Source organism: Amblyomma americanum, chromosome 9, assembly GCF_052857255.1.
Source record: "Amblyomma americanum isolate KBUSLIRL-KWMA chromosome 9, ASM5285725v1, whole genome shotgun sequence".
In the NCBI taxonomy this organism is placed as follows: domain Eukaryota; kingdom Metazoa; phylum Arthropoda; class Arachnida; order Ixodida; family Ixodidae; genus Amblyomma; species Amblyomma americanum.
In genome coordinates, this window is record NC_135505.1 from 132064561 (window position 1) to 132086056 (window position 21496).

Consider the following 21496-nt stretch of genomic DNA (forward strand, 5'->3'; position numbering starts at 1 on the left):
TGTAAGCACTGAAAGATTACCGCGTGTTTCTTTTTATTCTGCTTCTTTTACTTTCCTTCAATTTCCGGAGTGAAACTTTGCACAGACCAGAAAGGAGGGAAGGTGAGTGGACGGCGGAATAAAGGCGCTAAGCCTGGCTATCAAAGGTACATTAAGCCAGGTGTCGCTCCTCCGTTAGGCAAGCCTGAAGGAACCAGTCACAATCGCCCGCTTAACCAGTACGCAATGCGCACTATAGAACGATGGCAGACCTTTCTTGGAGTGCTGCTTGCATGCCCAACTCACATCCACGTCGGTAAACACAAGTATCGCGTAATGTATTGTGTGTTCTCTTTCGCGTTCCCGTTTCTACCTACAGGGCTAATCTGTGGATAGAAAGGAACTAAATCCTCCAGACCGAAATCCTGATTCAAGAATAGAGTATCATTTCACCTAAACGTCCAGAACACACTTGCAATGTTCGCAGTTGAATAAAAATAGTAGTTTATTAACAGGTTTGAATATACACATCCATATAGGAGCGAGAGCTGAAGTAATGAAACAAAAAGATTGGTTAAATTGATAAACCGCTGTAAAAAAAAAACCACGGCGAGAAAGATAGAGGCTGAGAAGCATTAATGATGTATATTGGCACCAGCCGAACAAAAGGCATAACTGTAGCAAGAAGGAGTACTCAGCGGAAGCAAATTCTCAGACGGACCCCTGTTCCTGTTCAGATGTAATTCAAAGACGCATTTCCCACTTTATACGAAGCTTGCGACATTCTTCGTATCCGTCGTTGATAAGTTCCTGCCAGACAAGGAAGCTATCCTCAAAGCACATCATTCTGTCTTGCCTTCCGGGCCTTTCCAGGATGTGGGGAACATTTGTTCCACACGTCAGCACTCGGTTCTCTCCTCCTGTCGGGTGAATCACAGTCAGCGTTACAATGGGCCTCAATGGCCATTGAAGAACGTCGTCCATTTCACCCTTGTGCATGAGGTACGCACCGTGAAGTACCAGAACTCCATTCTGCTTTCTGAGTCGTACAGCGGGAGACATGCAGTAGCCGTGAAGATACGCCTTCCTGCCGCAATAGTCTGCCCTGCCCGTCTCCTCCACCATGTCTTCAAGGATGTTCGTGCCATGTACAAGGAAGCCGCAGTGGGCCCCTTGCAGTTCACACTGCTGAAGCACCCGGTTGACGCACCTCAGTGCCTTTTGACCTTTATCCGTCACTTCAGCCTTGATCTGATTTGTGGCAGCTACAATCTGCGAGAACTTGGCCCTACTTTTGCTTAATTCGTCTTTTAGTGTTTTCTCTAAATTTCCCACACTCCTCGAAAAAGTATTAGTCATAGTAGCGCTGCTTGTGGCAAAGGACTGTCTTGCTTCCTCGTTGGATGCGGCCATTTCAATCAAAGTTTTTGTCACACTCTCAGAGTTTTGTGTTGACATCTCGAGCCCTTGCCTTAGGGTCTCCTTGAGTGTGTTCAAGGCGTGAGAAATTTCGTTTAACCTGTCTCCATGTGTGCTTATATCAAGCACCATTGGCTTCAGATACGCTGAGATTTCATCCGCCTGCCTCTCGAACACAGCTCTGAAAGACGTAGTCTCAGCCTCTTGCGTGGGACCTGACGGAACATTGCTTGCGGATGAGACAGGCGTGGAAGGTCTGCAGAGATCGGATCTCAGATGCGCGCACACCTCTGGGCAAAGAACGGTGGCCGAGCACTTGGAACAGCGGACGGAGTGGTGTTGACATTCCCGCAGGAAATGCTCGGTGATCCCCGAAGCAGCCGTCGCATACTGGCAGCCATTGTCTTCGTTCCAGCACTTGACCTGCAAGGCGAAAGAGTAGCTACTTGAGAAAAGTGATCATTTAGAGATACTGCAACGACCTTGAATGATGTAGCAGTTTAAAATGCGCTCCTCGGTTCAGGCCCCAAGAAAAGTAGCGGTATTTACGCGTTTATTTTCCTGTTTCTTTTGCAAATGCCCTCTTTGGTTTGGTTTATGGTGTTTAAAGTCCAAAAGCGGCTCAGGCTATAAGGCTATGAGGGACGCCGTAGTGGAGGGCTCCGGAAAAATTTAGACTGCCTGGGATTCTTTAACGTGCATCGACATCGCACAGTACGCGGGCCTCTAGCATTTCGCCACCATCGAAATCCGACCGCCGCGGCCGGAATCGAACCCGCGTGTTTCGGGTCAGCAGTCGAGCACCGTGAACACTCAGCCACCGCGGCGGCTTCCACGAACGCATTGTTGGTTAGTGGCGACTTTGTAAAGCATGAAATGCATCTAGGCCTTGTTCTTGGCAAACTAAAGCAAACATTGTCCGAAAACTGTGGTGAAACCGGAGGCTGCCATCAAGCCGAATTTTTCCGGTAAATTTCGAACTCATCACTCAACAGTATCAAGCGAAAAAAAAAAACAACATCGTAATATTGCGGGGCAGGTCTCGAAAAAAAACGGGGGGGGGGGGGGGCGCAATCAGCGCAGCTTGGCTTTCCGATGCCTTTATTAAGACCACTCGGCCATTGGTGCAGCGTTTATAGCGGCGTGACATTGCGGATAGGTTCTCGTGGCACCGGCGTTTTCCTGAACGGTCGTTCATTCTTCGAAGCGCATATTTGCTAAGACAATGAAGCGCAAACGAGGTTTGACAAGTAAGCGACATTACTTAGGTCGGGCTATCAAAATAAAAAGCTTACCCAGTCCTGTCCGTACCAGCCACAACAGACACAGAAAGCACCTAAGACACCCCGAGTGAGATTCTGTTTCTGATGCGTGTAATCCGAGCGTATTTTCTTTCACTTGTTCACTGCAGGCCACTTTTTACATATGCTACCACTGCTTTGCATTGTCATGTTTTTGTTGTCGACTTGGAGCGAGACTTAACCATTTCTTTGTTGTATATTTCTTCGCCAGTCCTAGCTGTAAAAGCCTTTCTTGGGCTGACAGTGTCAATAAACAAACAAACAAACGGCTTGACGAAGCGGTACATAACGCACCGAAATCAGTGAATTTAGCCAAGCGCGCTTCCGAACTAAGGAAAGCGACTTTTGCAGCAGGCTTCTGAAGCTGCGAAAACAGCCACGGATAACACGCGCATCGGCCATCTAAAACAATTCCAGCTGGCGAAGGTGGAAATCCGGGACGACAAGATAGGAGATCAAGTGATATTTGCAATATAGTAAGGTGCACATTTGCAGTAACCACGGGTATGGGGGAGCACGAAATACTTTTTCCTTTTATGCATTAGAGATGAGCTAAATAAGCCGCAATTTGAGCGCAAAATTTTGGAATCATATCTGGAACGAATTTGATATCCTGGCTAATGTGAATGCCGCCAAAACGATGCTGAGAACGAAATTTGGCCGACCACACTCCCGGTATTTGACCTGGGATTTGTAGCGAAATTGATGTTCAGGCTCATTTGAAAAACTCGATAAGATTGTGAACTCCGATTTTGGCCTTGCGAATGATCCCTGAAAAGATGACCATAGTCTGACTGCAAACCATAGCCAACTACTTCACGGACCAAGACACTGTGTTTGGCAGAAGAAGCATAACTTCATTAAATGAATAAAACCTCCAAAATGATTACTTTATCCGAGTGCACATAGCAGCCACAAGCAACAAGTTAAACCAAGAGATAAGAAACTAGAATAGCTATCGCTCGGCCATTCAGTGTAACAGAGCTAAATCGCAGTCTTTTTTTTTTTTGCACGGGTCACATAGGCATGCTGCGGCGCTTTTCCTACAACAAACACTGAGGCACAAGAAAAAAAAACACGTAATAACGGTAGCAGCCATAAGAGCTTCTGTTTTCCATTCTCGCTCACCTCTTTGCAAAGCAGCTCGCCTGCAGGGAGCTCTTTGAAGTCGACATCTTTCTCCTCGTAGCTGTTGCCATCCAGTGGACACAAGTGCGAACCGTCCCGGACGCCTTGCTCGTAGCAAGACTCGCAGAGCACGTGCAGGCATGGCAGCAAAGCGGTCGTCTTGCGCACCAGTCCGCAGGCGCTGCATATCCATTTTGCTGAAATAGGCTTGAGGAAGGTCAGGGGCCTCCAGTCAAGGTCCGGGGAGAACCCAACCAGCGTGTACTGCCGGCTCGCGGGAGGCATCGTTGGTACCATGCGTCCGCTGCGGCGGTGTTTCTGGAACTGCGTTTTCCGGGCACCGAAGCGGGCACTTGTCTTGCGCGGTTTGGTCGTCAAGGCGACAATCACGACTCGATCCGCCACCTCTCGTCGAAAATACGGCGGGCAGTGTCACCGCGAAATCGCAGGCGACGGGATATTTCATGAAAGTTAGAACACCCAGTACAATCAGGGTGCGTATCAGCTGATAGCTAAGCTTTCGTAGGAGACCACAGGTCCAATATATAGCAGCACAAAGGTGATATCAATAATGAATGGTAGATGGGGAGGGTCGTCGCGGGACCTTATCATAAAATACATGAAAAATTGGCGGTGGTTTAGCTCTGGTTAAACCTGGAGTGACGCGATAGCTACAGCTGGCCGAGTGGAACTCGCTCAGTCGAACTGCAAAGCCAGTCTTTCGCCGCTCCGTTTCGCTGGGCGTCGCTTCTTCATCTTTGTCCCTGGACGGGGATTCACTCTCTCTCCCTCTCCGCCTCTCTGCTCCTCCTCCACTCGGTTTCGACGGCAGCTGCTCCGCACCACGTGATCAACCACGTGACCGGCCACGCCGAAGGCTCGAAATGCTAGTGCAATGTAGGCGCGCGGCGCGCACACCAGCTGAGTGCTCTGACGTCATTCCGCGCATGCGCCTAGCTGGCGGAGCGGTGGTGCCACGGCTCAGCGCGCAGCCACGCTGACCTCGCGAAGCGTTTGGCGTAATGTAGCTCTCGCTACAAAAAGCTTGACTGGGGTTCAGCCCGGCTGAACTTAGTTTACACAGTCCGATTAGCATGGTCAGACACAGTTTGCTGCGGTTTAACACTTCATCGCTCCACCCTTCGCCAACGCACCCTGTCGGCGTTCTTGATCGTAACATCATCAGATTCAATCAGCCGTCTACGATTCACAGCCTAAACACTGGTTCCAGCGAGCGACTCCTCCATGGCTATCTGCGAACGTCAAGCAACGCTTCGCGCTCGTCATTATCTCATGAGATGAAAGTCGAGTCACGTGGCTTTGCACACCGGTGAGGTGAGCGTTCAACCACGTTGTTCAACGCAGTTGCGAAGGCGAGGGCTCCGCGTGCCGCAGCAGCGCCGAGGCGCCGCGAGTCACATGGTATGACGTCACAGCCACATTTTTTTGACCGCCTCCGTAAGAAGCGTTCACGCTTGCATCCGCATTTCTAAAAGCTCCTCAATAGTAGTGAAAGTCTGCGACTTTGTGCTCGCTAGATAAACGTGCAGGTTAGAAATGTAAGTTTCAGCGCAATCAAATCAGGTCTATCGTTGCCACGAGTGCGGTTTTGTTCACTGCATTGGATACGCTTTGTATGGCCGAGCCATAACAGATTACACTGAACCAAGTACTTTTATGTTTAAGTCTGATTTGTACTAATTGCTTGACACCACTAAATTATATCAATGATTCCCGGCTACGTGAAACTTTAATTGAAGAAGGCCTATATTAATGAGAACTACAGCTAAAGTACTTGATAGAGTTTTATTCAATGCGTGACAACGTTCTTGGTCCGTTAACAACCGAATTGTGTGCGCATTCGATGAAACCTCGGTGATCACACAGATTACGCACGCCATTCCTTTTCTCTCTCAGTCGTAAAATTCACTGAAACTCCAGTGCCAGCTCAGCAAGAGCTTCGGGATAAGTATGCCAGATCGCTGTATTGGTAATTACCAAAGTGATGGAGGCTAAAATCGGTAGCATTTCAAGCTACATTATTTCTTCACTGCGTCGCCAGAGCCTTTTCTTTCACGCTAACTTCACTGGGGTAGTCGGTCGGGTCTGCGCTATCTCATGAGCTACGTCCCGCACTGAACTTGATGCTTCCTAACTTCCAGCTGAAATCTAGTACTACCTTGTGCTATCGTTTACCTTCTTACTGTTCCTCATGAGGCAACTTTATTTAGCATATCGGGACGGCAGGAAGTCAGTTCTGGAGCTAAGATTCAGAAGTTTTGCAAGCACAACGTGGTTGCCGCCTGCTCAGAACAGGGTTAATTAATTGGAAGTGAGGGGTGGAGCGGGAGCGGGCTCTCATCCGGGTGGTGGCGCTGCGGTCCTCGGCGCTGGGCGCTGCTGCCTGGACTCTGCGGACAACGACGGGGCATGCACAGAACCCTACGTACGCTACAAACCATAGCGTGCGCACGCAGCGGGCACGTTACGGGATACGTTGACAAGATGGCGGCGCACAGCTCGCCCGCTTCGGAATAAATACATGTCGCTGCTGGATTCTCCCACGCAATAGCTCGCTCAAATGGTAGCGGTTCGCTTTTATTTCGCGCACTCTCGCCCACACGTACTGGTATAAGCGATAATAGCCCCTGTTTTTCTGATAATTTGGCGATTTTTAAGCTCTTAGGCCTAACTAAATGCAGTGTTTTTCTCGCAGCGACGACACCTGGCGAAGCAGCTTTCTAGCCTTTAGTCAGTTCTTACATTTTCTACTGTTTGCATAGTTTTTCTTCTTGGAACAAAAAGAAAGGCTCGCAATGCACTCACCCTAGTTATCAGTAAACACGGATGAAAACGGCTTCAACCGAGCGTTGATGTGCTTTGACGTCTTGTCACTAGAGGACGCTACTGTTTACGCGATGGTATCCATCCCGATGTCGATGCAGGCACAGTCACTCTTCCTGAGGCCCTAGGGTTTAGAGATAACATAGTCATGTAATGATGATGCTGATCTAGCGTATCGGCAAGTCTACAGAGCAGATTGTGGCCATGTACAGATTAGATTGTTTCTTTGTCGTGTGACGAACGCGTCAACACTGAAACTACGCTAAGTGTAATCTACCCCGCGTGCAATACCGATTCCACATGTCAGAATAGGAGTACCCAGCTTGGTTTACTATATAGGGCTGAGCGCAAACGGTTACAAAAAAAAAACAAATGGTAATGTCACCGTAAAAAAAATCACTAATAGGCACGAAGGTGATTCAATGCTTTTATTTTTGACGTTACATTGTTCAAGGTACAAGCTGCGAAATAAGTACCTTACAAACATGGGTAGGTTTCCCAGAATGGCTGAAAGAGAGTCTTAACGTTCCGGCAAAATCAACAAGTGCACTGAATCCACAGCTGCTGTTCATTAAAAGTTGCTTGTGTTCCGCCCTAAAAAACAAAAACGCTAAATTCCGGCTCCCATTAGGCAAGGAGTTCGAGAATTATACGCATCTGATCACTTTCCACATAGCCTTCTCGGATGAGATCATCGAGGCTTAGACACTCCAGAGCAAAGTACCAAGCGACGTTGCTGCATGTTGTTGGCCTCTGAAAACATGGTAAGGTAGGATCACCTTTGACCTCGAACACGCGGCTTGAGCCATATTTGGGATGCATCACGGAAAGCTGGACAGTGTGGTCAAACGGCCACCGCAGATCGTCGTCCATGTTTCCCTTATACAAGCGGAGCAGTGCGCCCGTTTTCAGCGACTCTTCGTATACAATGAGACGGATGCCAAGCGACAAGTTGTAGCCGCTCACGTATACCTGTTCGCTCTCATACCTAGCCACGCGTTTCTTCATTGCAGTCTCCTCGAGCGACTTGACATTCACAACGAACACACAGGGCCCTCGGCTTAGATGAATGCGTCGCAGTATGCTTCTGACTTCATCCAGTGTCTTCTTGCTGAACGCATTATTTTCTCGTGCTTCACCATTCGCTGCTTCGATAGCTGTTGCTGTCTCTGACAATTTGTCCCGAGTTTGGCTGGCTATATCTGCCATTTCATCCTTGAGCGTTTTCTCTACTATCTTTATGCTTTCGGAGAAATTAAGTGTGTAAGACATTCTGGCCAAAACTCCTTTTAGTTCGTTCGTAGAGCCATCCACTTTAGACATGATTTGCGTTAAACAGTCACGGAGTTCCGCAACTTCAGCCGTAGCTTCCAGTTGCCAAGTATCTTTGAAGACTCTTATCGCATTGGACATCTCGTCCAGTCTCTCATTGTGAGCCCTAACATCGCACACTATTTGCCCAAGAAATTCCTGTACTTCTTGCACCTGTTTTTCAATCGCTTCCTTCAGAGAAACATCAAAGGCTGCGGCGTTCCTGCGTCCTGACTGTTCATCGCCGTCACATGTAGGAGACGTTAACGAGTTGCAGAATCCGTGTTTCAGGTGCGGGATCAGGCTGCAACACGGAACGGTGGCAGAACACTTTGGACAACGGACACAGTGGTTTCCACAATCGCGCTGGAAATGTTGGGCAATCCGCGAAGCGGGAGCCACATACTGGCAACCTGTTCCTTGGTTCCAGCACTGGACCTGTAAAAATACGCAGACACGTTGCATTTAGGAGCCAGCCTATACATGTTTATTGAGTGTGGCTGCGTTTATAGAAGGCGACATAATTTTTTCAGGCTTCAAATATTTCTGAAAGTCACCACGGTTGATATAAAAATGTTCCTTGCTACAGAGTTGCTGTTCATTTCTATATTTCGTTTTGAAAGGACGCGTTTCGTGTTTTTCTACTTGTGAGCCCAGCTGATCGTTCGAATCCACATGTGGTTTTGCCAGAAAGTCGTGGATAAGGCGTTCCGTGATGCCGCGCCCTAAATGAAAATTATCTTGTACTTGTGGATAACGTATGACAGTTGCAACTAGAATCAACCTTCCGAATTTGGAAAACAAGTCATTTCCTTAAAGGAGAAATACTCGTATCTTCGTGTGATCTGTTGAATTTGAAGAAAAAAAAACGACATACGCAGGGGCTTTACGAGTTTACACAGAAATTTCTCGACATCGCATTCCTTGACAGAAGTACAAAGACGAATGTGACATCAAATCCTATGAAGGACTTATAAAGGCGTTATCAAGTTCAACCAGCCTCGTCATATATGTATTTAACGGAAATTGGGCACTGGCTGTTAACTTTAGTTTCCGCCTGTTTGCCGCGGTAAAGTGACTTCCTCTTGGAACTTTAATGACGACGATTTTAATTGGAATGAAATGGAAATTAGTAGTTGCAGATTTTGCGGCTTCGCTTAGGGAGGAAAAAATGTCGCCTTTGTACACTACCTTTTTGCCGCCCTAGTCAGAGCACTCAATCTAACACAGTCTTAGCCTTTATTGAGGTGGCCGGATTTCGATACAGGCGAAATTCAAAAGCACCTGTGTGTTGTGCATGTCAGCGCACGTTTAAGAACCCCAGGTAGCCGCTATTGTTCCAGACTCTTCCTCTAGGGCGTCCCTTATAAGCTATGCGCCGCTTTTGTATTTTGTTTTGTATTTTATTTGTGAATTTTTGGCTTGCAGTGCAAACGTAAGCCAAGGAGCTAGTGCAGGCAGAAGACGTTACGAAACACCTAACTAAGGTCTGCCCTCCTTAAAAAGAAAAACAAGAAATTTCAAGGGTCTGACAGCAGCAGCAGAGAATGACAAAAAAAATTAAAATGAATGAAATAGAATGGCAGACAACATTGAGCACAGATGTTAATCATAGAACCGAAACATTTTCGTACATGATTGTGCAGTGCAGTAACGACAACATACGAAACAGTAGGCCGTGTTAAAAAAAATTTGCATGCCATACACGACTCGTTTAAACATATATCCGTTCTGAGTCATCAGCAGCATGGTGAGCAGCTCGGAGTAGGTGATTAATCCCCACATACCTTATGCCATACCTTCAATTCACCGCAGACGGCTAAGTCGCGTGCTTTACCACGCCGTGGTACACATTTACTTTCCCGACGCACACACAAACTGAATTTTAGTTCTGCAACACCTTCAGTGGTTAGGGCGCTCGACTACTGATCCGGAGTTCCCGGGTTCGAAGCCGACCGCGGCGGCTGCGTTTTTATGGAGGAAAAACGCTAAGGCGCCCGTGTGCTGTGCGATGTCAGTGCACGTTAAAGATCCCCAGGTGGTCGAAATTATTCCGGAGCCCTCCACTACGGCACCTCTTCCTTTCTTCTTTCACTCCCTCCCTCATCCCTTCCCTTACGCCGCGGTTCAGGTGTCCAACGATATATGAGACAGATACTGCGCCATTTCCTTTCCCCAAAAACCAATTATTATTATTATTATTATTATTAACACCTTATTACACGCCAAGAAGCTCTCCAGTAGTGAAGGATTACTGCTCACCTCTCTTTTCAGCAGCTCATCGGCCGGGTAGTCCACACAGATGACGTCTTCGTCCACGCACTCGTAGCCGTCTAGCGGACAGACGTGCAGACATTTTTCGGTGCACTGCAGGAAGCAGGGCTCGCACAGGGCGTGGCCGCACGGAAGGAGCCATGCCTTCGGGCGCACCAGTCCGCAGGCACTGCAAACTCTGTTCGGTGGAAGAGGCTTGAGGAAGTGCAGGGGCCTCCAGTCCAGTTTCTCGGAAAATCCGACCAACGTGTACTGCGTGCTTTCAGGAGGCATCTTCCGGCACTCCCTTCGCTTCTAACCGCAGGAACTGCAGAGTAAGGCCCGTCAACGAACGCACTTGCTCTATTCTACGCCCGTCGCGAAGGCGACAATCGCTGGGATATCAGCAACTGCTTCTTCGTCATCGCATGGCGTAGCGCGTGGCGGCCTATGACCAAATATTAAATTGAGCTTATTCTGCCGACTCATTAACTCGTTTATTTGAGAACCGTTTTTTAGAAAACTGAAGGATTAGAGCGACACTACCTACTCAGCATTTACTGTGAACGTGTATTGTAAATTGAGCTGTTTTTGGAGGTATTTCTGCCGGAATGTTCGTTATTGAAATTATGCCGCCAGTTTCTGTAGCCTGGATTTAAATAACAAAAATCGCCGAATTGGAAGATTTTTTTCGTGCATATGCGTCGATGATGGTGCCTTTCTCGTTTTTTCTTTGTTTTTACTCCGAGTTCGACATAATAAACGCCACATGGATTTAAACATATAGAAATAGAAACGTTATGAATAAGTAGCTCCGAAGCAGGCTTCATTGTTGAAACTCTTTTCGCCAGATTACCACTTGCCATGCGACTGTATTCCCAACAAGGCTGCAGATAAATGTAAGCCGTCTCATTTTTATGGTCACTATAGGAACTCTTCTCGGATTATATACGTCACAGTGAGCAGGTTACCGAAACTACAGATATTCATCGAGAAACTGCACATGTGCTATTAAGGACACCGTAATGAAGGGCTTCAGATTGGTTCCAATGCGTAGGATGCATTTATTTGCCGAGAATTCGTACAGTACAAGCGTTCTTTTGAATTTCGCTTCCATCTGTCTGAACGCGGCCGCCGTTTTCAGGATCTGACATCGTGCCCTCGTGCTAAGCAGCCGCTTGCCAAATCCACTGAGGCGCCGTACAACGTCAAGGGACAAGTATCTGTGCTTTTTTCTATTGTATGACAGGCGCCCACTGTATCATGCTGTGTCATATATTATCATGCCGAACTATAGCAATCGCACTTTTTGACTGCTGCATGATTTGTGCTGATTCAACAATTGCGCCATTTTAGGCTACTGGGGTTACTGAGCTATACAAATTTGTTATGTGATTTTTTTAGTGGGCGCAATTGGTTGATAAATGGAAAAGAAATACAAAGTAACAGCCGCTCTATTGTAGTTGTCGTTTTGAGGTCAAAACAAATTACAGAACTCTTTATTCTAGTCCTCAGGCATAGACATATAAAATTATCAAGTAAATTTAACAGGTCGACAAGACACCCTTTGGTTGATCTTATCTGCAACCACCCTATAGGGCAAATTCATTTCCACGTGCTGATTCAAATGAATTGAAAGAAAACAGGTCAAAGACGCGCGTCACGCAGATGCGATGAAGGCGGCTGAGTAGAAAAGGAACACCGCAGATGCCTGCCAAGGCCGTGATGAATGCTTCGAGGGTGAGGTGGAAGCTAGGGCGTCATAAACTCCGGGACTAAAGAAAAATGTCTTCATCGCAGAAAATCAATGTGTAGCGTTCGCCGGAACTTCTTTCTTATTAACGGCATGTCTAGTTCCCTTCTCCCGTTCACTGCTACAAAAACACCGAAATGCAGCCCCCCCCCCCCATATCAAAAGAATTAGGGACCCTCTTCTTTACACTTCCTTTTTTATATGGGTATTACTTTACTGGGATTCACAGACAACAGAAGACAAAACTCGGTGCTAGCCGCTAAGTACCAGGCATGCAGTGCTATGACTACAACACTTATGATACACACACTGTCACAAATGATAACGGCGACGTTGCCGCTGTCAAATGCAAAAAGGAGACTGCTTTCCGTTTTTTTTTCTACAACAAATCTGGCCGGTTGTTCTTTTCTCTAACTGAGCGAAGAAACAAGCACACCTCGGTAGTGCACTGCACCCCCCCTCTTTCCAAAGCGATTGACCTCTCCCAAACATCATTCTGTCCCAGTGATTGTAGCCATAGCGACGGTGGATGATAAGATAGATAACGGGCAACGCTTGGCTTCTGCGGTACGGATGTACGGACGCCCACTGCGCAGGGACACAGAACAGTGAGCGATGCCTCCGGGAAGCCCGCGGTACACGCTGGTCGGTTTTTCCTCGGAACTCGACTGGAGGCCTCTGGAATTCGTCCAGCCCCCTCCCGAGTATCGGGTGTGCAGTGCCTGTGGACAGGTACGCCAGAGGACGGCACTGTTACGAACAGTGCGCCCAGGATGGCGCCCTCATCTGCTCGCGAGACGAATGGAGGTGCCAGGAAGAGGACGTCGACTGGACGGACTTCCCATCCGATGAGCTGCATAAGAGGCTGGTAAGCACCGAGTGAGGCTAAGCAGTGGATTGGTACGTTACTTCCCTTCGTCCCTGGACTTTGGCGAGCGAAAGTTACAAAACCCACCACTGACTTGGCACCTCCTTTTCTTTCACTCTTTCTTCGGTTCTCTGGTCATGCAGTGTAAAGTCTACGTATAAGCATTTGCCGACCAGAGATATGTTGTAACTGGCTGTCGTGAATCTGCCGGACTCGACGGTGTGTTGGATGTGCTGGTGGCTTGAACCAATCGCTGCTTATCAGACGTCCAGAATACGTTATATTGCATGATCCAGCTTGTTTTTTTGCTTCATCATAGTCAGCGTAACTACTTGCACTATAAGACAGATGGCTGTCGCATATACCTCCGGTCAATCCTGTCCTCCGCTAGCTGGAGCTACCTTACAGCAAACATTCTAATGTCGTCCGCCTAGCTGACTGATATCTTAGCGACCGTCGGTGCTTCTTACCTTCGCTTTACTTGCCCAGCCCATACCCCTTTTAACGCGATAGCATTAGCGTTCCCGTTCAGTGCGAACCCCAGTGTATGTCGGAGAATGTTTCCCCATTGTTCGAAACGTACTGGGTAAACGTACAGCCTTCTTGATATTTAATAGTATAGCGCGAGCGTCGACCAAACAGCTGGCCAGCGCCTTATAACGGCGCTGAGCGTGAAACAGTTCGAGAGTTCACGCACGCGCACTAAGGGAGAGCGTCGTCTGCTACGCTGTTCCGATCACGAGGACACACGCCCTGCCACAATATCTGTTCGCAAAAATACCGGCGGGCAGTAGAGCACGTGTCCAGGACTATGATGTGACACTGAGACATGCTTTCGTTCTTTTTTTTTCCTATTACGGGAGGCCGCTTTGTCGAAGCAGAGTTAAGAAAAAGTAACAGGAAAGAAATGCAGCAACACGTGGAAACCATTGCCTGGAATGCGAGCCCAATGATTTGAGCAACCTTCTGCGACATGGGAACACGATAAAAGGGACACTAAACCATATCTATAACCAGTCTTTCAGTGTCTGGACGGTATATAAAAAAAGCATCGCAGCTTTCAAACGTCTAAGTGTAACATCTTATTCATGCACATGTGCTCTGCGGCCGACCGGTTTTTTGCGAACAGATATTGTGGCAGGGCGTGTGCCCCCATGATCGGAACAGTGTAGCAGCTAGACGACGCTTTCCCTTTGTGCGCGTGCGCGAACTCTAGGCATGTTGCACGCCTATCGCCGTTATAAGACGCTGACCAGCAGTTTGGTCGATGCTCGCGCTATATTATGAAAAATCAGGAAGGCTGTACAACGCTCGTAGAGAATCATGATAGGTGTCGACGTCAGATGTCCCATGATGACTTTTGCCGCCTGACGTGGCACCGGTACACAGCTTACCATCCTGAAATTACTACTTCGCGCCTGTGCTGTAGCAGCCACAGCAGTTATGATAAAGCTGTGTCACGGATCCCCGGAAAACACTCGGGCCGAGAGAATGGGCTAAACGACAGGTGTACCCACACAGACGCACATTTAATACACCCTACGTGACACAAACACTGGCACACAAAACTAACAAAGCTAACCCAAAACACAGACTACCAATACACACTACACGGGAACACACGGTCTGCTAGTGTTCGGCGTTCGTGCTCATACGGTTCAGCGCTGATGAAGCGTTGCATGGGTCCAGTCAGTGGCATCCAGGAGCCGGCGTCGAGGTGGAGATCGAAGTGCTCAGGCTGGCGTCGTACAAGCTCCGTCTAAGTGCCCGTGGAGGTGATGCTGGTGATGTTGGCGTTGTGGGCACCACCCGGATGGGTGGCAACAGCGCTGGAGGCACCCCTGGCCGTAGCAGGTGGTTGCTCCCCGGAACGGGCTCAGGAACGGCAGGACGTCCATGGTGCGACGCCGTAGAACTCGAGATCACCGGAGCAGTAGCCGGCGTTGCTCTCTTCCATCCGAGGTGTTTCTGACCCGCCATAACCTCCGCTTCTCTGTTCTCTCCGCCCTCGCCCCTCCCCCCCTCCTTGCCACGCTATCCGTCGCGCTTTTACAACCTTGGCATTGGTACACGTCATCCTTGTCATCGTCGTCTTCGTCCTCTCTTCTCCACCAGTCATCTCATGCCACCTCACCGAATACTTCTTCCTATTCTTTATTCTTGGGTTAATACACGTCATGCTTATCGTCATCCTGGTCGTCTTCTCCAAACTTCTATTTCAAACTTCCTATCACATATGACAAGCTGCCAGTTGCGCCATACCACTTCAGCCATGTTGTGGTGGGAGGTCCATGAATGGAACTGAAGCGGAGTGTTGGGCTCTGAATGCTGCACAATATGCGGAGTTCAGAGCCGCAAATGGGCAGCTGGTCAAACGGGACGGCCACTCTCAGAGCGCCGCCTTCCAACGCACTGCTCGACAAGATGTTAAACTTCATGCCAACATATTTTTCACAACATAAAGCTCTCGTAACCACCCCAAAAACTGAAACACAATCCTCACACTCTTATCTTGGTCAGCAGGCTTCAAAGCAAGTGCAACAATTGTACCAATGAGATCACACTGATGGTCTGCATTACAACAGCTGCGATTGCTGTTAATATATAAGGCTATTCATGCAGCCATTCCTTGCATGAAGAAAACAGTGCTTTCATGCAATGCTTGGCTGGAATATGCAATTCCAATGCAGCATTGCAGGTTTATGGGGTTTTTTTGTCAGCCTCTGATTTTACGCGCGTAGCTCTTATTGCATACGGCTTCCCGAATTCTTGCACTTCCTTTTATGACCACATGATTGTAATTGATCATAAGACATGATTCATCAATGCATGACCCATTTAAATGTGCCATTAAATCAGTCACATGATCCATGGATCATGTAATGCATTGGTCACAATGTGAACTACTGGTCACATTGGTCACGTTCATGCAAATGAAACCGAGATATCAAGGGGGAGGGGGACCCATTGTCCTTTCACATTCTTTTTCCCACATCTCCTGTACACCTACAGCGGACACTAAAACTCACTTCACATCACATTGTCATTTTGGCTTTTTTGATGCATATAGCTTGCTGCAGATGATTGTTTTCACCATTTCCTGCAGGTTGGCATTGTGGGTCGAATGGGTGCAGGCAAGTGCTCGTTGATTCTGTCGCTCTTCCGCATTGTGGAGCCCGCCCAGGGCACCATCCTGATTGGTGGCGTCGACGTCAGCAAGGTCGGCTTGCATGACCTCCGCTCCAAGCTGACCATCACCCCGCAGGCAAGTTTGGCATCTTCTGTTTGGAGATGGGCAATAGCCAGTTCTTGAGCTTTTACGCGGGGTCATCATTAATGCATGCAGAACTTGGACACTGTTTTAGCTGCTCTGCTCTCATTTTTCGCGTGGTAGTGTGAAGCTTTGGAATGCACGATCACTGTTTAAACATGGAATTAATGTAGCAGCATATTTGTGAAAAAAGTGAAAACTGCAAAAAAATTTAGATAAAATTTTGAGGGACTGGTGCAATTTTAGCGGTTGCATAAACACTCTTTGCCAAGCTGAAGTTATCGGCCTTGGCACAAAATTACTATCCATCAGCGCCGACTTCATACCACTCTGCGTATGATTGTCCGTGTATCTGTTTTGGCGAAGATGAATTTTTAGGCTAGTGATTTTATAAGCCTTTCTTACCTCCTTTTTAGCTGCTGCGGTGGCTCAGTGGTTATTGTTCTCGGCTGCTGATTCAAAGGACGCAGGTTCGATCCCGGCCACGGTGGTCACATTTCGATGGAGGCGAAATGCTAGAGGCCTGTGTACTGCGCCGTGTCAGTGCACGTTAAAGAACCCCAGGTGATAGATATTATCGAGAGCTTTTCGTTGTAGTGTCCCCATAGCCTGGGTGCTTTGGAACGTTCTCCATGAAACCAGATAAAAAACCTCTTTATTGCCATTGTATCTCATGCTGACGCCCAGCCAAGTTGAATTTATTGAACTTGTGCGTGCATGTGTTCATACTATACTGCGCGGCAACTTTTTCTACAGTGCCGGAACACTCTGTTCTCCTGGAGCGCATTATAGTCCACATTTTCAGTTATTAGTTTTTACTTTACAGGTCATACTTATATCGTTAATATTCATTATTTAAGGTGACCTGCGCCAGTGACAGAATAAAGGCGCTGCAAAAAGAACACTGTACCAGGCAGTCAAGCGTCCTATTGTGTGCCCAAACTATTTGGTGGAATGACACAGTTGCCACCATTGTAGCCTTCCCTTCATTGCCAAGAAAATTTGTGGCTGAGTATATAGCATGCTTCGGTTCATTCACTTCTGTCATTTTGTATCAGCATTGTTAGCCATTGGGGAACAATTCTAGACCTATAGCCAGTTGTCGTTATCGCTTGTTCTGCTGTGTTGCTCGCAGGACCCGGTGCTCTTCTCAGGCCCCGTGCGCACCAATCTGGACCCATTCAAGGCCAAGAGCGATCAAGACATCTGGGCAGCCCTGGAGTTGTCCCACCTGAAGGCCTCGACAAGGGCCTCGAGCACGAAGTCCAAGAGGGCGGAGAGAACCTCAGGTCTGCTTAGCTGCTCTTTATCTGGCAATTGCTGCGCCCTTTTTATTATTTTTTTGCATTGGCATTTTGTCGTTGCTCTATTTGCTTTTTAGTTTGTCGTAGTAGTTACGTTTGTGTTGATCTTTTCTGTTTGGTTGTGCGGTTCGCTTTTCTTTTGTATTCTCGTTTTCATGTCCTCTGGTGTTGTGGGGCTACAGCATTAGCATGGGAAATAAATTTGTCCTGGGTGGCTCAGTGGTTAGGCTGCTGGGCTACTGAGCCGGGGTGCCCGGGTTCGAACCTGACTACGGCGGCTGCGTTTTGATGGAGGCGAAATGCGAAAGGCAGCCGTGTGCTGTGCGATGTCGGGGCACTTTACAGATCCCCAGGTGGTCAAAATATTCCGGAGCCCTCCGCTACAGTTTGTGTGAATAACGCGCTACACACTAACAAAAACGACAATTGGAACGGGGGACACAGGACAAGAGCGCACTAACAACTGAGATTTATTCTGGTACGCTGGTACATAAATACATTTCATGCACATGCTGAAAAAATCAGTGCATGAAATGTATTTATGTACCCTCGTATCAGAATAAATCTTAGTTGTTAGTCCGCTCTTGTCCTGTGTCCCCCGTTCCAATTGTCGTTTTTGTTAGTGTGTAGCACGTTATTCACACCAAATGTACAAACAACTAGCCCACAATGCTGCCTTGCTCCACTACAGTACCTCTTTCTCCCTTCCTTCACTCCTTCCTCTCTCCCTTCCTCATGGTGTGGTTCGGGTGTCCAGCAAGATATGTGAGACAGTTAATTACTGTGCCCTTTCCTTTCCTCAGAAACAATTTTCATTTATTTTTCCCATTTGATAGACTACATCGCGGTCAGGAACACCTGGGCCAAAATTAAAATTCCAACTCTAGATTCAGTTTTTGTATTATCATTTTTACTTCTCATAGCGGCAGCCTAAGTTGTAGCTAATGGGCAGGTTTCTTCAGCATCACGAATGGCATTAACTGATTCAGAGCATATTTGCAATATATTGTCAGTGTTCTTTTAGCATGTTCTCAACATATCTATCTGGGCCTCCCCTACGTTTTCGACTGTTTCCAATGTACTCAACATGCTCACAACAGTTCTTCCCACTTATTCTCAACATAACTTCAATGCCTTAGCGTTTTTCCTCCATAAAAACGCAGCCGCGGTGGCTGCGTTTTCATGGAGGCAAAACGCTAAGGCGCCCGTGTGTTTTGCTATGTCAGTGCACGTTAAAGATCCCCAGGTGGTAGAAATTATTCCGGAGCTCTCCACTACGGACACCTCTTCCTTTGTTCTTTCACTCCCCCTTTTATCCATTCTCTTACGGTGCGGTTCAGGTCTCCAACGATATGAGACAGATACTGCACCATTTCCTTTCCCTAAAAACCAATTATTATTATTATTATTATTATTATTATTATTATTATTATTATTATTATTATTATTATTATTATTATGCATTCTCTTCATATGTTTAAATGTATTTTCAGCACAGTTTAAATGCATTTTCAATGTTATATAAACATATAAATCACGCTTCAGTGCATTTTAAATACCTTTAACGTGTTCTCAATGTGTTCCTTGCACAGTGTGTGACAGCGACAACACCTCTGCCTGGCACGGGCACTGCTGCGCAAGTCCAAGCTGCTTGTGATGGACGCGGCGACAGCAGCCGCGGACCTCGAGACGGATGCGCGCATACAGCAGACCATCCGGCGGGAGTTTGCGGGCTCCACCATCCTCCCTATTGCCCGCCGCCTCAACACCATCATGAACTACGACAGGTCAGCATGCAGTGCCTTCTTCCTCTCTTTGTGCATGGGTATACACTTCGGCATGGAAAGTTTTGTTTGCGAGAATCCTGTCTAGGTTATGACGCTCAGTGGTTATGATGCTCGGCTGCTGGCCCGAAAGACGCGGGTTCGATCTCGGCCGCGGCGGTCGAATTTCAGTGGTGGCGAATTTCTAGAGGCCCGTGTACTATGCGATGTCAGTCCACGTTAAAGAATCCCCAGGTGGCCTAAATTTCCGGAGCCCTTCACTGCGGCGTCTCTCATAGCCTTGAGCCGCTTTGGGTCATTAAACCCACAGAAACCACGATAATGCCTGGTTGCCGTAAGCGTCACGAAGGAGCTCATACGTCTGTGTAGCTGTGTTGCCAAGCTTCACACAGAAGTTTATGTTCAGACGCTGTTCCGGGTGGACGTCCATCTCTCCACATTCACTCACACTGGAATGCACAAACGACTAGTGACAACGTATTTTCTACATGTAGTGCCATCTAGCGGCTGCCACAGCAAATAACAAATAGCTCAGGTTAGCCCGAAAAGATAGCGCTACACAAACGCACCAACATTTGTTTTCAGGAATCATTTCTAGAGAAGAGAATAAATCAGTTTCGAAACTTTACGGACAAAGGTGGTAGTATGGCAGAAGGGTAATGGTGCGGGTGCAGTGTGTGAAGGTCAGCATTTTTAGCAAAGTGATTAATTTCATTAATTCATTCGCTCACTCACCGATGGTGTCTATTTGGCACATTCAATTAATCTCAGAGGAACAATAAAGCCCCTTAATGTGGCTTTGTAAACAGGACCCTCTAATGTGGCTTTGTAGGCAGCATTTGTGCAGATGTCATAAGATGCAAGGCTGCATGGTATCTCAACGTAGCAACAGTAGTTGATTGCCACATTTTATCTCACAGGAACACCAGGTCCTTATAGTATGGCTATGCTACAAAGACTGTATTTGCACGGGTGTTGTGAGTGCATGAAATCTTGGCAGTGATGACTACACTTTGGTGCATTTGGTTAGTCTTGCAGATAAGTGTTATGAGTTTGTCAAAACGAGTCTGAAACCTCTTCATGAATGCATAGGAAAGACAACTGAAGAGGTTTTAGAATTTGATGAAGCTCATCAGGACTAAATGTGTAAAACTTGCTGTAAAGTATGCGAAGTCTGTTGTGCTAGCATTTCAAAATGTTGACATGATTGTAGCATAGAACCACGACAGCGTTCAGGCTCATATTTTGTGGCCTAAAGACTGTCACTGCATGCCCGATGGAGGGCACTCCACTGTTGCATTACGTCTCTTCATGCATTTAAAGATGTCGTCTCATAACTACGCAGGATCCTGGTGCTGGAGCAGGGGCGGGTGGCCGAGTACGACAGTCCGGCCAGTCTCCTGACCGCCGAGAACTCCATCTTTCACGGCATGACCAAGGATGCGGGCTTGGCCTAGCACAACAGCCTATGTTATATGCACATCGTTCATTGTCACCAACCACTACTCTCTAGAAACCCTATTTTTTCTTCTTTTCACCTCCTACATGCTCCCCTCCCCATCTCACCGGACATATTCACACGTGTGCCTTTTAATAAGATGTGATGGTTCCTGTTTGCGAGAAAATTCACGCTCTTCTTTCGTCTGCTTGAGAACGAGTTCCTGCAAGTCTCCCCTGAACTGTTGCAGTTTGAGAGATGTTTCATGCCATCGGTGTTGAGGGAACAGGTGACCCTTGTGACTTTTCCTTCCTCGTTCAAGCTCTTGTGGTGAAGGACTCGGCAAAGAGCGAGGGTTTTTCTGGTTTTCATTCGTATGCCTTTCGAAGGGTTGTCGTGGCCAAAGTCCATCTCTTTAAATAGTTGCGGTTTATGGGGTGAATGAGTGATTTGTGTTCCAGGAATCTCGTGACGATAGAGCATGCTAGAAAATTTGTAATTATTTGTTGTAGAATAAAAATGAAACTGTGAGATAGCAGGTTCTGTGGAAGAATGGCGTCAAAGAGCTCGATGTGTACCATCCTGGAAGGGACAGGTCTTGCTGCTGCGTTCACGACCTTGTGTCATTTCTAGAACAAGTTTTACACCAGGTTTGTGTTTAATTCGAGCAGATTCGTATGGAAAAGGGTTTGGGCTTTCAGTGCACAAAGGAGAAGTGAGAGATGCCCTTAAGAAGGGCCGTTGCAAGGGCCAAGATTCAATGCCATGTGGCTGCAGCCGCTTTCATGCGGTATTTTTTAAAGCCCTCTTCACATCGTGCTGAAGTCCGTCACATAATCAGTC

General features: G+C 47.5%; 2 protein-coding genes and 1 pseudogene across 2 annotated transcripts; 1 reads left to right on the plus strand and 2 right to left on the minus strand.

Annotated features, from left to right (window-relative positions):
• Nucleotides 1-533: 533 nt before the first annotated feature.
• On the minus strand, nt 534-4128 carry LOC144105528 (uncharacterized). The gene is made up of 2 exons (XM_077638650.1): nt 3828-4128; nt 534-1821 (listed from the first exon to the last, which is right to left on the minus strand). The coding sequence occupies exons 1-2, from the start codon at nt 4122-4124 to the stop codon at nt 724-726; spliced, it is 1395 nt and encodes a 464-aa protein (XP_077494776.1). The 5' UTR covers nt 4125-4128; the 3' UTR covers nt 534-723.
• Nucleotides 4129-7149: 3021 nt separating this feature from the next.
• On the minus strand, nt 7150-10533 carry LOC144105529 (TNF receptor-associated factor 6-like). Its single transcript, XM_077638651.1, has 2 exons — nt 10245-10533; nt 7150-8420 (listed from the first exon to the last, which is right to left on the minus strand). Exons 1-2 carry the CDS (start codon nt 10527-10529, stop codon nt 7299-7301), a joined length of 1407 nt encoding a protein of 468 aa, XP_077494777.1. The 5' UTR covers nt 10530-10533; the 3' UTR covers nt 7150-7298.
• Nucleotides 10534-12603: 2070 nt separating this feature from the next.
• Nucleotides 12604-20782, plus strand: LOC144103685 (ATP-binding cassette sub-family C member 3-like; annotated as a pseudogene).
• The last annotated feature ends 714 nt before the right edge of the window (nt 20783-21496 follow it).

What these genes read in the sequence shown, in the direction of transcription:
- LOC144105529 (XM_077638651.1), bottom strand. Translation starts at nt 10,529, where the DNA reads ATGCCTCCTGAAAGCACGCAGTACACGTTGGTCGGATTTTCCGAGAAA. An exon ending in ATGAGCTGCTGAAAAGAGAG is followed by an intron (nt 8,421 to 10,244) that starts GTGAGCAGTAAT and finishes GTATTTTTACAG; the next exon opens with GTCCAGTGCTGGAACCAAGG.
- LOC144105528 (XM_077638650.1), bottom strand. Translation starts at nt 4,124, where the DNA reads ATGGTACCAACGATGCCTCCCGCGAGCCGGCAGTACACGCTGGTTGGG. An exon ending in GCGAGCTGCTTTGCAAAGAG is followed by an intron (nt 1,822 to 3,827) that starts GTGAGCGAGAAT and finishes TTCGCCTTGCAG; the next exon opens with GTCAAGTGCTGGAACGAAGA.